The sequence below is a fragment of the Symphalangus syndactylus genome, chromosome 12 (genome assembly GCF_028878055.3).
Source record: "Symphalangus syndactylus isolate Jambi chromosome 12, NHGRI_mSymSyn1-v2.1_pri, whole genome shotgun sequence".
Classification (NCBI taxonomy): domain Eukaryota; kingdom Metazoa; phylum Chordata; class Mammalia; order Primates; family Hylobatidae; genus Symphalangus; species Symphalangus syndactylus.
This window is the reverse complement of record NC_072441.2, coordinates 94867386-94881007: the sequence shown is the minus strand read 5'-3', so window position 1 is coordinate 94881007 and position 13622 is coordinate 94867386. Positions and strand designations below refer to the sequence as shown.

General features: G+C 44.0%; 1 protein-coding gene and 1 long non-coding RNA gene across 6 annotated transcripts in view; both read left to right on the top strand.

Moving 5' to 3' along the window:
* The first annotated feature begins 239 nt into the window (after window positions 1-239).
* Window positions 240-7505, top strand: LOC134733989 (uncharacterized). 3 transcript variants are annotated; one of them, XR_010117437.1, is made up of 3 exons: window positions 240-289; window positions 4869-4970; window positions 7387-7505. It is a non-coding gene; the product is annotated as an uncharacterized lncRNA (long non-coding RNA). The 3 variants fall into 3 exon arrangements; XR_010117436.1 differs by lacking the exon at window positions 240-289 and adding an exon at window positions 2585-2732; XR_010117435.1 differs by lacking the exon at window positions 240-289 and adding an exon at window positions 4338-4609.
* A 4849-nt stretch (window positions 7506-12354) lies between these two features.
* TADA1 (transcriptional adaptor 1) overlaps window positions 12355-13622 on the top strand; it is a 29210-nt gene continuing 27942 nt past the window's right edge. For 2 of the 3 annotated variants that reach the window (XR_010117433.1, XR_010117434.1), the window contains exon 1: window positions 12448-12687. Coding sequence is in view for 1 of the 3 variants with exons in the window: in XM_063625047.1 (XP_063481117.1) it covers window positions 12614-12687 (74 nt within the window). In the remaining 2 variants the exon portion in view is untranslated. Of the gene's footprint in view, window positions 12688-13622 lie in introns of all 3 variants that reach the window. The other variant, XM_063625047.1, reaches the window with a different exon arrangement.

The following is a 13622-nucleotide window of genomic DNA, read 5'->3' as shown; positions in this document are numbered from 1 at the left end:
GAGGTAAGAGGTATTTTAATCATCTCAGTTGGGCTATTCATTCAATACATTGACCACCTATTATTTGTCAGGCCCAGTGCTAGATCCCAAAGACATAATAAGGGCCTGGATTGAGAAACTGACAATGGTAATGAGAATGAGGAGAAGAACTGATGGAAGTGTTTTAGCCCATAGAATGATCACCATGGCAACGGGAGCCTGAATCATCACTATGGAGACACAGTGCTTCAGATTATGACTAGAGGGATAGTGTCATTTTGTCAGTGAAAATTTCGAAAAAGGTAAACAGGTATGTTGCAGATGTTTCAAAATAACACTATTACTTGCCAAATCGAGGTTAGTGCCCTGCTTTTTCCCACTGTTCTGTTTGGGAAGACTAGAGACAAAATAATTCACAAATAACATAGATTAAGACAAGCACAAGCTTTATTTGGTCATTTCTGCTCATGACTGCACCAGATAGGAACAGCCTTTCATTCAAAGACGTTAGCATCCAATATAACACACATCACATATATGGCCCAGTGTCCTGGACCTCTGATCCCCAGGCTGCTTAGTTGTTTGGAGAGACTACTCATACATTTCTTCCCTGCAGCAACCATGAAGACCTCTGTCCAACACTTATGGCCCAAGAGAAACACATATATCTGGGAGTGAGACTTGGTTTTAATGGGGAATTTGATTAGGGATTGAATTATTTGATTATTGCCAATATGTGGCAAACGTGACTTGCTTAATGAGTACAGCTGAGGCCGCATTCATCATTACGTCCAAATAATAATGTCTCTTCACCCCTCCCTCTGCACACAGAACTTCCAGCCTCACTTTCAGGGGCACTGAGAACTTCGGCAGTCATGGCAGCCGAAGGGGTTCACACAGGCTTTAGGTCAGTCTGTAACAGCACTGTGTTTCTACCACTGCCTGGCTCTGGTCACTGCTCACGCCACTGCCAATCCTGTCCTGCAGTGTCCAGCCACCATGTAGGCCTAAACAAAGTGACTGCTTCCCTTTTATCTGTTCACCTTTAGGCTCTTCCCTAATTCCCTGTGCACAACTTAAAGTAGATTGTCACATTAGGTGTGAATTTTATTTTTATTTTCTTTTTATTTATTTATTTATTTATTTATTTTTTTATTGAGATGGAGTCTCACTCTGTCACCCAGGCTGGAGTGCAGTGGCGGCACAATCTCTGCTCACTGCAACCTCTGCCTCCCTGGTTCAGGCAATTCACCTGACTCAGCGTCCTGTGTACCTGGGATTACAGGTGTGCGCCACCACACCCGGCTAATTTTTTTTTTTTTAAGTAGAGACGGGGTTTTACCATGTTGGTCAGGCTGATCTCGAACTCTTGACCTTGTGATCCGCCCACCTCGGCCTCCCAAAGTGGTGGGATTACAGGTGTGAGCCACGGCGCCCAGCCAGGTGTGAATTTTCTTAAAGCTTCGGGATAGCCAAAGGGAAACTTATAGCTGGTTACCAGATGAGACTGCTTTGGGGAACAAGGCCCAGGCTCAATCACCTCCATGTGACTGAGGCCAGTTTACCTCCATCTTGGAATGCCCTCAACAAGAATCTATAACTTTTTATAAAATGATTCTGTAAAATTGGTTTCTGATTTGAGCCTAGCAAACATCTTGGAATTTGCTTCCTTTAATTCAGTGTACTTAATATCTAGGCTCTCCAGGAATGTATGGGGTTCCCAGCCCACAGGGGTCCTCTGCCCTGGCTGATGTGGTAGGTGCCCTGTGCCTATTAGCCTACCACATAGGTGCCCTATCGCTTATTAAATAGGGTGTAGGGGGAAAACTATGAGGAATGGTTGCCCATTAGAATCTCTGGAGGGCTTTGAAAAATACTGATACCTGGGTTCCATTCCCCAGACATTCTAATTTAATAGTTCTGGGGAATGCCCAGGGCATGGAATTTCTAAAAATTCTCCCAAGTGATTCTAACACCAAAGTTGAGAACCACTGCTCTTATGAAAGCTATTGTAGGGTGAATTAAATAGAAATAATCTGTTCAAGCAAGCAAAGTCCAGTAATCTCCTTTGGTTATATCAGGCTCCAGAAATGATGGGCAGGCACTGCATGTTTTCTGTAGTCCCCCTTGAGCTCTCCATAGCAACCAGATGGAATGGATTCCATTGTCCTGGCCTGGTTGGTTCCACGCTATCCCCTACATGACATGGAAATTGTTGGAATAGACTAGACATTAATTTATGTGGACATGTTAAGTGTTTCATAAATGTTTCCTAACATTATTATTATCTGGTGAGAAGCTGGCTCTGCTGGGCATTAGAACACACACACACACAGTTCCTTCTTTCCAGTGTCCTCTTTTCTGCACATAGTGGAAAAGGTTGAGGCTCCTATTATTGGCATTCTGCAAAACTTGCCATGCAGGCCCAAAGCAATACAAGTACTTTGAAGTTTGAGGCTACCCAGCAGCCCATTATATCTAGTAGTGACCACCATTTACTATTTTGTATTGGGTAGGCATCCCTCAGGTTGAAATCACTGCCATGGAAGCAGCCAAATTTCATGACCCTGGTTTACACCAGCTATCACCCTCTTCACAGGCAAATGGAACATCACAGGCTTCCAACAGATTCTAATAATGCAGAAGTAGCAAAGGACACACTTCTGGAATTTTTTGTTTGAAGTTGCAAGCCCCCCAAATCCTACTAGGAAACAGAGCAAAGCCAGCCAGCTGGGTTAGGATCTACCACAAAGGTACAGTTCCACAAAGTCCATTTTAAATAACACATGGAAATTGCAGTAGTCCTAGTTTCATGTTGGTGAGGCCTGCCTCATCTTCCTGAACTGGGGTCAATCATTCAGATACTATTTTCTAGGTTTGTACTCTACAAAACAATTGGTAACTTGGGGAAAGCAACAAACTCAGGTATCATATATTTGTAATTTAAAAAGACAGGGCTGGGTACAGTGGCTTACACCTGTAATCCCAGAGCTTTGGGAGGCCGAGATTGGCCAATTGCTTGAGCCTAGGAGTTCAAGACTACCCTGGGCAACATAAAAAGTCCCCTCATCTCTACAGATGAAAAAAAAAAACAACAACTGGGCATGGTGGTACACACGTGTAGTCCCAGCTGCTTGGGAGGCTGAGGTGAGAGGCTCACTTGAGCCCGGGAGGTCGAGGGCTGCAGTGAGCCATGATTGTGCCATTGTGTTCCAGCCTGGGCAACAGAACAAGACACTGTCTCCAAAAAAAAAAATCCATCTCTATAAAAAATAAAATTAACCAGGTGACAGAGCAAGAGGAGGAAGAGGAGGGGAAGGAGGGAGAGGAAGAAAAAGAAAACAAAAAAGATTATTCTGCCTAAATCTCTTACCTATCTGATGTGCATCTAATGAGGACAGTGCAGCCTATAGAGGGGGGTTCTCTCAAAATGTGGGTGCAGGGCATGCATGAGCTCCATCCCCACAGCGTGCAGAAATCATGGAGCTGCAGGGAGGTGTAGTAGAATGTGGACGGTTGAAAGGATGGCATCAGCTACATTGGTTGGAGGGCATCAGGGAGTTTTCAGACCATTCCAGCTTGTCTCAGATGAAATCTTTGGGAAGAAATGGACAGGGGCACTTACACTAGAGTAAGCAGTAGAACATGGTAGCTAGTGTATGAGTTCTGGAATGGGGCTTTCTGGGCTTATGTCCAACTCTACTAGATGTTACTAGATGTGTAACTGTGGGCAAGTTTACCAGATGTGTAACTGTGGGCAAGTTTCTTAACTCTCTATGACTTAGTTTATCTCCCTGTAAAATGGGAATAACAATAATAGTACCTACCTTGTGGGGGTTGTGGCAAGGATTTTAAAGCATTGCCAAAAAACATATTCAGTACAATGCTTGGCGGATATTAAGTGCTCACTGGAGTTAACATATTTTTGTGCTTATTGTGACAAAATGGTCTCTGGTGTCAGTGAGATCTAGGTTCCAGTCTTAACTCTGCCACTTCCTGTGTAACCTAGAGCAACTGAACTTTCCTGAGTCTCAGTTCCCTCACTTATGGCCTGGGGATAGCAGCAATTCAAACTTCACTGGATTATGATTTGGGCATAAAGTAGTAGACCCACTTCCTAGCAGGTAGTTTGTACATATCAGCTGTTGTTATTTCCTAGAGCCTGATGAGAAAGGGCTCACAATGGGTTGCACTCTACTCTCTTCCTCATTCAGGACCCAAGGTAGGGGGTGGGGCGGGGGAGAGGGTAAACTCTACAGGGGGCCTCTGTATGCCCTGCCCTTACACTCAACTGCTCTCAGGCCCCTTTGGTCCGCAGCTCCCAGGTTGTCTCCAAATGTGACAATTCGTCAATTTCTTCCTGTAGGTAACAACCCTGCCTGTAATATGGCAGTGATTTTGAGTCGATTCCTGCCATTATTGGAGGGTCTGAAAGTCGCACCTTTGTATAACCCCAAGGGGCAGTCCAAGGGGCAGGACTTCCCAGGGTCCGTAGAAGGAATGCGCAAGGGTCAGGTGGCCACCAGAGACCTGCTGCCGGTGGCCAAGGGTATCATCCCGGGCCGAGGTTCCAGGCTGGGACGCGGAGACCCACGGCCCTCCTTGGGATCCCTGGCATCCTGGAGGAAAGGTGAGGGCGCATCACCCCCTGGCGGCAGCCGGGCAGACTCCAAAGCGGCCGAGGTGGTGCTGCGCGCCGCGCCGTCTCTTCTTCCTCTAGCGAAGGCAAGCAATGCTGCTGCAGGGACATTTCGCTCGCGCCGGGGGCCAGCTCTGCATTCTCGCTTCGTTTCTCGGACAACAGCAGCTTTAGTGCTAAGAGCAGCACTGTGCCGCCCGCTCATCCCGCCCCCAAAGCCAACTAACCCTCCCACACTCGCTTTCTGCAGGAGGCGGAGTTTTCAAGCTGAGAGGCCGTGAGCGCCTAGAATTGGGTGACCGCAGGGAAAGTCCTTCCTGAGGGACAAAGGCCGCCCGCGCCGCCAGAGCAGGTGAGTTCTTGAACTTGAGAGAGCCTAGGACGCACCTGGGCAGGTGCCTGGGTGGTGGCCCTTGAGAGTCAACATAAGTCAACGAGGCCAGGACCGAACCAGCCGGCCTGAAAGTGCGCGATGTCCTTCCTGTCCAGTGTGAGTGGGCATTGTCCAATCTGTTGAGTGCTTGACTAGAACAAAAAGAAAGAGGAAAGGCCAATTCTCTCTCTTGAGCTGAGACATCGTCTCCTTCTGCTCACTGCCCATGGTTTGGGGCTTCCTACTCCTTAGCCTTAGGAGTGCAGGACTTATATCCGTGTCTTCACCTTCCCGCAGTCGCCTCCATTCCTCGGGCCTTTGGACTAGGACTGAATTATACCACCAGCTTTCCTGATTCTCTAGCTTGCAGATGGCAGATGGTGGGACTTCTTAGCTTCCATAATCTCATGAGCGATAATAAACACACACACACATACATTTTTTTCTATTCGTTCTGTTTCTTGGCAAACTGGGAATAGAGGGTGACTTTCCAAATGTACAGCAAATATCATACTTCCTGGTGAAATGTGAGAAGGAGTGCCATGAAAGCCAGGTGCTCTGCCAAGAGGCCCACCATGAGTACCAATGCTCTGCATGCAATGGAAGTTCTGGTCTTGACCTGTTGAATACTGTTGCCACTAGCCACAGGTGGTTATTTAAATTTAAATTGAATTAAAAATTCAATTCCTGAGTCTCACTAACTGTATCTCAAGTGCTAAATAGCCATACATGGCTGCCGTATTGGAGAACCCACCTATAGGACATTTCTATCATTGTAGAAAGTTCTATTGGACAAAGCTGGTCTAGCCAACACAAGAACCAAAAAATGAAAAAAGAGGCCTAAGGGTTGGAAAGAAAAAGGCAAGTTTTTCCTAATCTGTAGACGGTATGATTGTCCACATAGAATATCTAAAAAAAATCTGCAGGTAAACTATTAGAAATAATAAAGGAGTTTAGCAATGTCAGTATACACAAGATAGGCATAGTAACAGCTATGACATACTGACTGTTACTACACATTTGGCACTATGCCAAGGCTTTCATGTACTCTTACATGTTACAATAATTTAATTTTTACAAGAACCCTGAAGTAGCATTACTATTCCTACGTTGCAGATGTGGAAACTGAGGCAGAGTGATTAAGTAACTTGCTCAGAGTCACACAGCTAAATTAGAAGAAGCCAGAATTCAAACCTCAGGCAAACTAGCTCTGTAGTTTGCACTTTAACACCATGCTATTTTGCCTCCATTGCTTTCTGAAGTCCCAACAAACCAAATTAGACAACATAATAGGAGGCTGGTCATTGTGGCTTATGCCTATAATCCCACCATTTAGGGAGCCCGAGGTGGGAGGATCATTTGAGCCCAGGAGTTCTAGACTATCCTGGGCAGTATAGGGAAACCTCATCTCAACAAAATAATTTAAAAATTGGCTGAGTACGTTGGTGCGCACCTGTAGTTCCAGCTACGCTAGATGGAGGCTGAAGTGGGAGGATCACTCGAGCCTGGGAGAAGGAGGTTGCAATGAGCTGAGACTGCGCTACTGCATTCCAACCTGGATGACAGAGCTAGACCTTGTCTTTTAAAAAAATGTCTCCACAAGAACAACATTTGTGAAAGAAATTAGGCATAATGCTCACAAAAGATGCAAGACTGAACGCCTTACTTTGGGGAAAGTCCTGGCTCTCAAGGCTAGAGAATGCTGTTTGGTATAATTGTGGCTGTAATTCCAGACAGTGAACCACCTCCTACATTTCCACCAACAAATCTGTCCAAATCTTCTGAAATTCATTTATCAAGCTCCTTCCCTGGGGTCAGATTTTTCAGGGCAACACCAGACAGCAATTCATCTTTCTGGATCAGCACTTGCGGCTTTCCCTCCTTCCAGAGGGTGATATCAGTAGCCTATTCTTCATCCAGCATAGTCTTGCTATGTTAGTAGCAACTTCAGTGACAGTGCAGCAGTTTGGAATCTCTACCTGCCCAGAGTGCCAAAGATCTCTCCAATGCTTTACCTTCATTACTATACACACTTTTTTTTTTTTTTTTTTTTTTTTTTAGCACTGTAGAGAAGCTCTTATCCACATTCTAAGTAGTGATCAAAGGCTTCAAAATTTCCAAATTTTATTTGGCTACGTGGTTACAGAGGTCTGAAGGGGTTCTTTTCCAAATCTTTCTAAACATGAAACTTCTAGCCTCCACAACTGTGGGATAATGTTTCAATTGTTTAAGCCACTTAGACTGTGGTATTTTGTTGTAGATGTCTGAATGGACTAAGACAAGTACCTATAAAACTTAAGAGGGTCTTAAGCTGGGGCTCATGGTAGAACTGTGTCCAGTAAAATTGTTCTAAATGTAATCCTATGTTATTTATGCATTAAAAAATTATTCTTAGAAGGACTCCAAAGGTGTCACCAGACTGGCAGTGAGATCCATGGCATTGAAAGAAAAAGGATTAAGAACCTCTTTACCTCCTTCCATCAGGTGTAAAATAAATAGATGTGGTATCAGGGCAAGATGACTCTCAACTTATTTTCAACCATAAATTTTACAAGGGCCTAACATATTCCATGTTTATAACCTTTAACTATATTAAAATCTGTAGACTGATGCAGACATAGAGGAGGAAAACATTACATAGAATTTTCTAAAATATTTAATTCCAGCACACATTTATGTTGAGTTTGAGCCACCATGTACCATAGTACAACCATATGTACAGGTACCATATGGATAGTTAGCATATGCATGTACCTTATGTACCACAGCATACATATAAGTATTACAAATCACAGCAAATGTTATAAGTTCAACAAGAAAATTGAATATATGATTAATAATATTTTAAAGCCAAACTGTAAGAGTCCTTCCAGTAAAGAAGAGCTGCTGATGTCTGAAATGGAAACAACTTGCACATTTGCTGACAGTGCTTAGAGAAGGCTAATGAGTCAATGGTAATGGGTAAGTGGAGTAAGAAAATCAATCAAATATTTTTGCTATGCTAGGCCCTGGCCACTGTAAAGAAGGAGTCTATGATTTATTAAAAAAACGAAATAAACTAAATCTAAATATCATATCTTGTATAAAGACAGAATAATAACTATATAATCTCCAGAGCTGGAACATCTCAGAACTCCTTCAACATCAAATCCCAATGTCAATCCAAAAGACAAGCGTTGGCGACAATGGGGAGAAATTGAAATCCTTGTACACTGTTGGCAGAAATGCAAAATGGTGCAGCCACTATGGAAAACAGTGTAGGGGTTCCTCAAAAAATTAAAAATAGAGTTACCATATGATCTAGCAATCCCACTTCTAGGTATTTATCAAAAAGAATTAAAACGAGCATCTCAAAGAAATATTAGCATTCCTATGTTCATTGCAGCACTATTCACAATAGCCAAGATGTGGAAATAACCAAAATGTTCATTGACAGATGAATGGATAAAGAAAATGTGGTGTGCGTGTGTGTGTGTGTGTGTATATACACAATGGAATACTATTAGCCTTAAAAAAGGAAGGAAATTCTGCAATATGTGACAACATGGATGCATCTTGAGAACATTATGCTAAATGAAATAAGCTAGTCACAGAAAGACAAATACTGCTGCATGACTCCACTTATATGGGTATCTAAAATAGTCAAATTTATAGACTCAAATAGTGGGATGGTGGTTACCAGAGACTGGTGAGAGGGGAAATGAGGAGTCACTAATCATAAACTTTTAGTCAAGCAACATGAATAGACTCTAGAGATCTGCTGTGCAACGCTGTACCTGTAGTCAATAATAATGTATTGTGCACTTAAAAATTTGTTAAAAGGGGGGCTCAACGTGGTGGCTCATGCCTGTAATCCCAGCACTTTGGGAGGCTGAGGCGGGCAGATCATGAGGTCAGGAGATCAAGACCATCCTGCTAATATGGTGAAACCCCGTCTCTCTACTGAAAATACAAAAAAAATTAGCTGGGCATGGTGGCACATGCCTGTAATCTCAGCTACTCGGGAGGCTGAGGCAGAAGAATCTCTTGAACCCAGGAGGCAGAGGTTGTAATGAGCTGAGATCGTGCCATTGCACTCCAGCTTGGGTGACAGAGCAAGACTCTGTCTCAAAAAAAAAAAAAAAAAAATTGTTAAAAGGGAAGATCACGTATTATGTGTTCTAACCACAATTAAAAAAAGAAATCCTAATGTTAAAAGACCAGTGCTTAATAAAATACAGAATAAGAATGGGAAAAATTAAGGAGGTACAGGCCAGGCTCTCATAAATATGTAAGTAAACTGGCTATGAGAATACACTTTTTAGAGGGTTTTCCTTTGTTTGTACAGAATTATATTTATGAAGGAAAAAGTTGTATAGAAACAGGCAGTATATATGAATAATACCAGCAATCTTCAGTTATCTATCTAATGAAATGGAAAAAGATATGGATAATATAAAGGAAATTTTATGTAAGTGGAGAATACATATACATATTTATACACATGATCCATATACTTGGAGAAATATTCATAAATACTTAGATGTCAGGTAAGGTTGGATCCTCAGATGTCTGTTCTCAGCAACTTATTGAGTTGACTCTACTAGTTACTCTCAAACCAGCTTGCAACCAGCTGGATGATCCAAAAAATAGAAAAAAAAAAAAAAAACTAGACTAAACATTTGTCAAGTTCCTTGCTCTTTATAAAGCATTTTGACACATTTTCTCTGAAGCTATTTATTAGTTGCACTATGCATTGTACAAATATTGCTATACGTAAAAGATTTAGAATTAGTTTCTTTAAAGTAACCTTCCAAATTACAAGTGGTTTTAATATTCATTTCCTTTCAAAAAAATTTGTTTTTTAAAGTCGAGGTCTCAATCTGTTGCCTAAGCTGGAGTGCAGTGGTGCTCTCATAGCTCACTGTAGACTTGAACTCCTGGGCCCAAGCAATCCTCTCACTTCAGCCTCCCCAGTAGGTGGGACTACAGGCATGTGCCACCACCCCCGGCTTGGTATTCATTTATAATATTGTGTTCGGAATTGGTTCCTTCTGGCGGGTTCTTGGTCTTGCTGACTTCAAGATGAAGCTGTGGACCCTCGTGGTGAGTGTTACAGTTCTTAAAGATGGTGTGTCCGGAGTTTGTTCCTTCAGATGTTCAGATGTCTCCTGAGTTTCTTCCTTCTGGTGGGTTTGTGGTCTCGCTGACTTCAGGAGTGAAGCCGCAGACCTTCGCAGTGAGAGTTACAGCTCATAAAGGTAGTGTAGACCCAAAGAGTGAGCAGCAGCAAGATTTATTGTGAAGAGCACAAGAACAAAGCATCCACAGCGCAGAAGGGGGCCGGAGCAGATTGCCTGCTGGCTAGGGTGGCCAGCTTTTATTCCCTTATTTGGCCCCGCCCACATCCTGCTGATTGGTCCATTTTACAGAGTGCTGATTGCTGCATTTACAAACCTTTAGCTAGACACAGAGCGCTGATTGGTGCGTTTTTACAGAGTGCTGACTGGTGCATTTACAAACCTTTAGCTAGACACACAGCACTGATTGGTGTGTTTTTACAGAGTGCTGATTGGTGCGTTTACAAATCTTTAGCTAGACACAGAGCGCTGATTGGTGGGTTTACAATCCTTTAGTTAGACAGAAAAGTTCTTCAAGTCCCCACCCGACCCAGAAGCTCAGGTGGCTTCACCTCTCAGTATTACATTGTTTGGTCAGATGTCAATTTAAGTATATTATATTGTCTAACATTACAGTTTAAGTGGACATTTAACTGAAAAACTGTAGTAAAATTAGTGCTAATAGGTGTATAAGTGCTGAGAGAGAAAGGAATATTTAATTGAGCTAGACGTATGAGTACTGTCAAGCATGGGTTCAAAAAGAAAATCTTTGAGGGCCTATATCTTTCTTCGTGGCTAGAGACAAATGAGAAACAGGGACTCTTCCTGGAAGATGTACCCAACTATCTGTGGCCTTTCCTAGTCCTGTTGAATTGATCCTTGAATTGATTCATATATATGTTTGAACTTGATTCAAGAAAATGGAGGTAGCCAACCATAAGTCTCAAAACCAGCAGAGACGAGATATGTGTAAAGGGACAGAGCCATGTGATTTGTTAAAGTCAAGTTAATTAGAATGCTGAGTGCAAGTGTGGGGGTTATGTGGGAAGGCCAGTGGTGTGTGAGGTACACAGGTAGGGTGAGTTCAGATCATGAGAAAATTTGAATGGTGGAGTCTGGAATTTGTTCAGCAGAGCGTGGGAAGCCATGGAAAACTTAAGCGGATATTTTTAAAATGTGTCAAAATTTACCCGGAGTTTTGACACAGAGAGGAAGACTTTGCCTGACTTTTGTATCTCCTTTCACCTGTATATCTCCAGTACTCAAAGAGTTCCAGACACATAATAGGAGCTCACTGTATGAATTCAAGTGAAGAGAAGGTGCCCAGCTGGCATTGCAGCCAGGACAGGGCTTGTGGGTTTAGGTTGGACAGTGAGGAAGTTGAATGAATGAACTTAAGGGGACCTCTTTGGAGAAATTACACAAGATTTAAAAGCTATCTAGGATTATTTAAAAAACTTTGGGAGGCAATTTGACAATATACACCAAGGCATTTATAAATATTCCTATCATTTGATCCAGTAATTCTATTTGTGGGACTCTATGCTAAAGTAATAATCCTAAAGGAGGAAAAGTTTTATGCATAAAGAAGTTTTGCTTCATTATGCTATATGCTTCAAAAGCAATATTACAGTATTGCTTTTAATAGAGAAAAAATGGAAACAGTCTAACAATTGGGAAACAAGTTATTGTGTACCTTCTATCTGTGGGGGTATTTAATATGTTGTCATTAAAATTATTATAAAGACAACGTAATACCACAGATAAATCCTTAAGTTTGAAAACGTGCAAAATTGAACACAGAGTATTTTAAGTCATGGGAGTGTGCGAAGTGAAGGAGAAATCTCTCTCAGTTAAGTGTTCGGGAGTGGTAAAACACTTTTTCTTTATCTTTCTGTGTATTTTCCAAATTTTACATAATTACCTCATTTACTCAAATACTTATTAAGCATCCACTATGTGCCAGGCGCTGCTCTAGGAACTGCGGGTAACAGTGAATAAAACACAACTCCTGTCCTTGAGCCATAACATTTACAAGATAAATCAACTGAATGTCATATGAGACGATTAGTGCTCGGGGAAAAATAAGGCGAGGAAAGAGTAAAACTGATACTGCATTTACTTTTTGAAATGGAGGGGTAAGGTACTCCTCCAGGCAGAAGGACAGCAGGCTGAATTCGGAAATGCCCCAGCGGTAACAGAATGAAAGGGCTTGGGACACGCCAGCCTGTCAGCAACGCTGCAGCCGAGGCGGGGCGCGCGGGTTTAGGATGGGCGCGCGACAAGGTGAAGCGGATCACGTGACTCGAGGGGCGGGAGGAAGAGAGCAGAGTTTGGCCGGGCACCTTCCCTACAAAAAGGCGGGCGGAGCCGAAAACCAAACAAACGACTTCTGAGAGATTGGGGGCGGGACTGACGGCGGCCGGCTTAGCTTCCAGAACCAAGGCCTTCCGCCGAGTTGGTTTTTGGGTTGTTGATCGCGGTGGCCGGGCGGTCTGCGGTCGGGCTGAGACGCGCGGAGCAATGGCGACCTTTGTGAGCGAGCTGGAGGCGGCCAAGAAGAACTTGAGCGAGGCCCTGGGGGACAACGTGAAACAGTAAGAGCTGCCCCAGCACAGCGTCCAGGCCAACACGCGGGTGCTCTCCTGGCCTCGGGCTGCGAGCCCGAGGGGCCTGTGCAGCCTGGAGTCTGCGGCGGCGGGGCTTCGGGGTTTCTCCGGCCGGGGCGGGGCGGGCCACCTGAACTCACCGCCCTGGAGGTACCGGGCCTCCTGGGCGCGTGGGAGACGTTGGCGGGCGCCGTTGCTCGGGACTCTCTGCCCTGGGTGGGGCGGGAGAAGCGCACTTCGCACCCAAGGGCCTGCTGAGCAGGTGCGGGCCCCAGCGCGGGCGTGCGGGATGTGGGAGGCTGACTTGGGCCGAGTGAGCCGGAGCCCTACGCGGCCAGCCAGAGGGCATAGCGCAGGGCGGCCCGCCGCTGGAGGGCTTCCTGGAGGTGGAGGCCTGTTGAGCTCGTGTGATCTGCTAGGGATTATTGGTAAGCTCTTTTGACAGCAATTTCGTAAGGCAGACGGACCCTCTGGTGAAATCAGAGTCATTGAACACTACACTTATAGTGATGATAGCAGTAGCGGACATTTAAACATTTTAAGCTCTCTAAATATATTATCTAGTCCTTACAACAGATGTGAGATAGGTACAGTTGTTATTCCCATTTGACAGATGAGAAGACTGAGACCTAGTGCGGACAAGTAACTCTTCAAAAGTCACTGTCAGAGTTGGGACCCACGCTTTTGATTGCTGACTGATGCCTTAGAGGGGCTGTAAAGGATCCCAGAGACGTCCAGCCAGACCTTCGTCCAGGTTATGGCAGGGGACCTAGTGTACCGTCAGGTTAGATGCAGAATGGCCAAGGGTAAAATCAGTATCCAGCCAAGGCCAAAGCCAAACAGCAAAAAAGGAACCTTTGGGATACAAGGAAGAGTTTGGAAATTTTCAAAACGTTATTACAACTTTATTTTTCAAAAATATA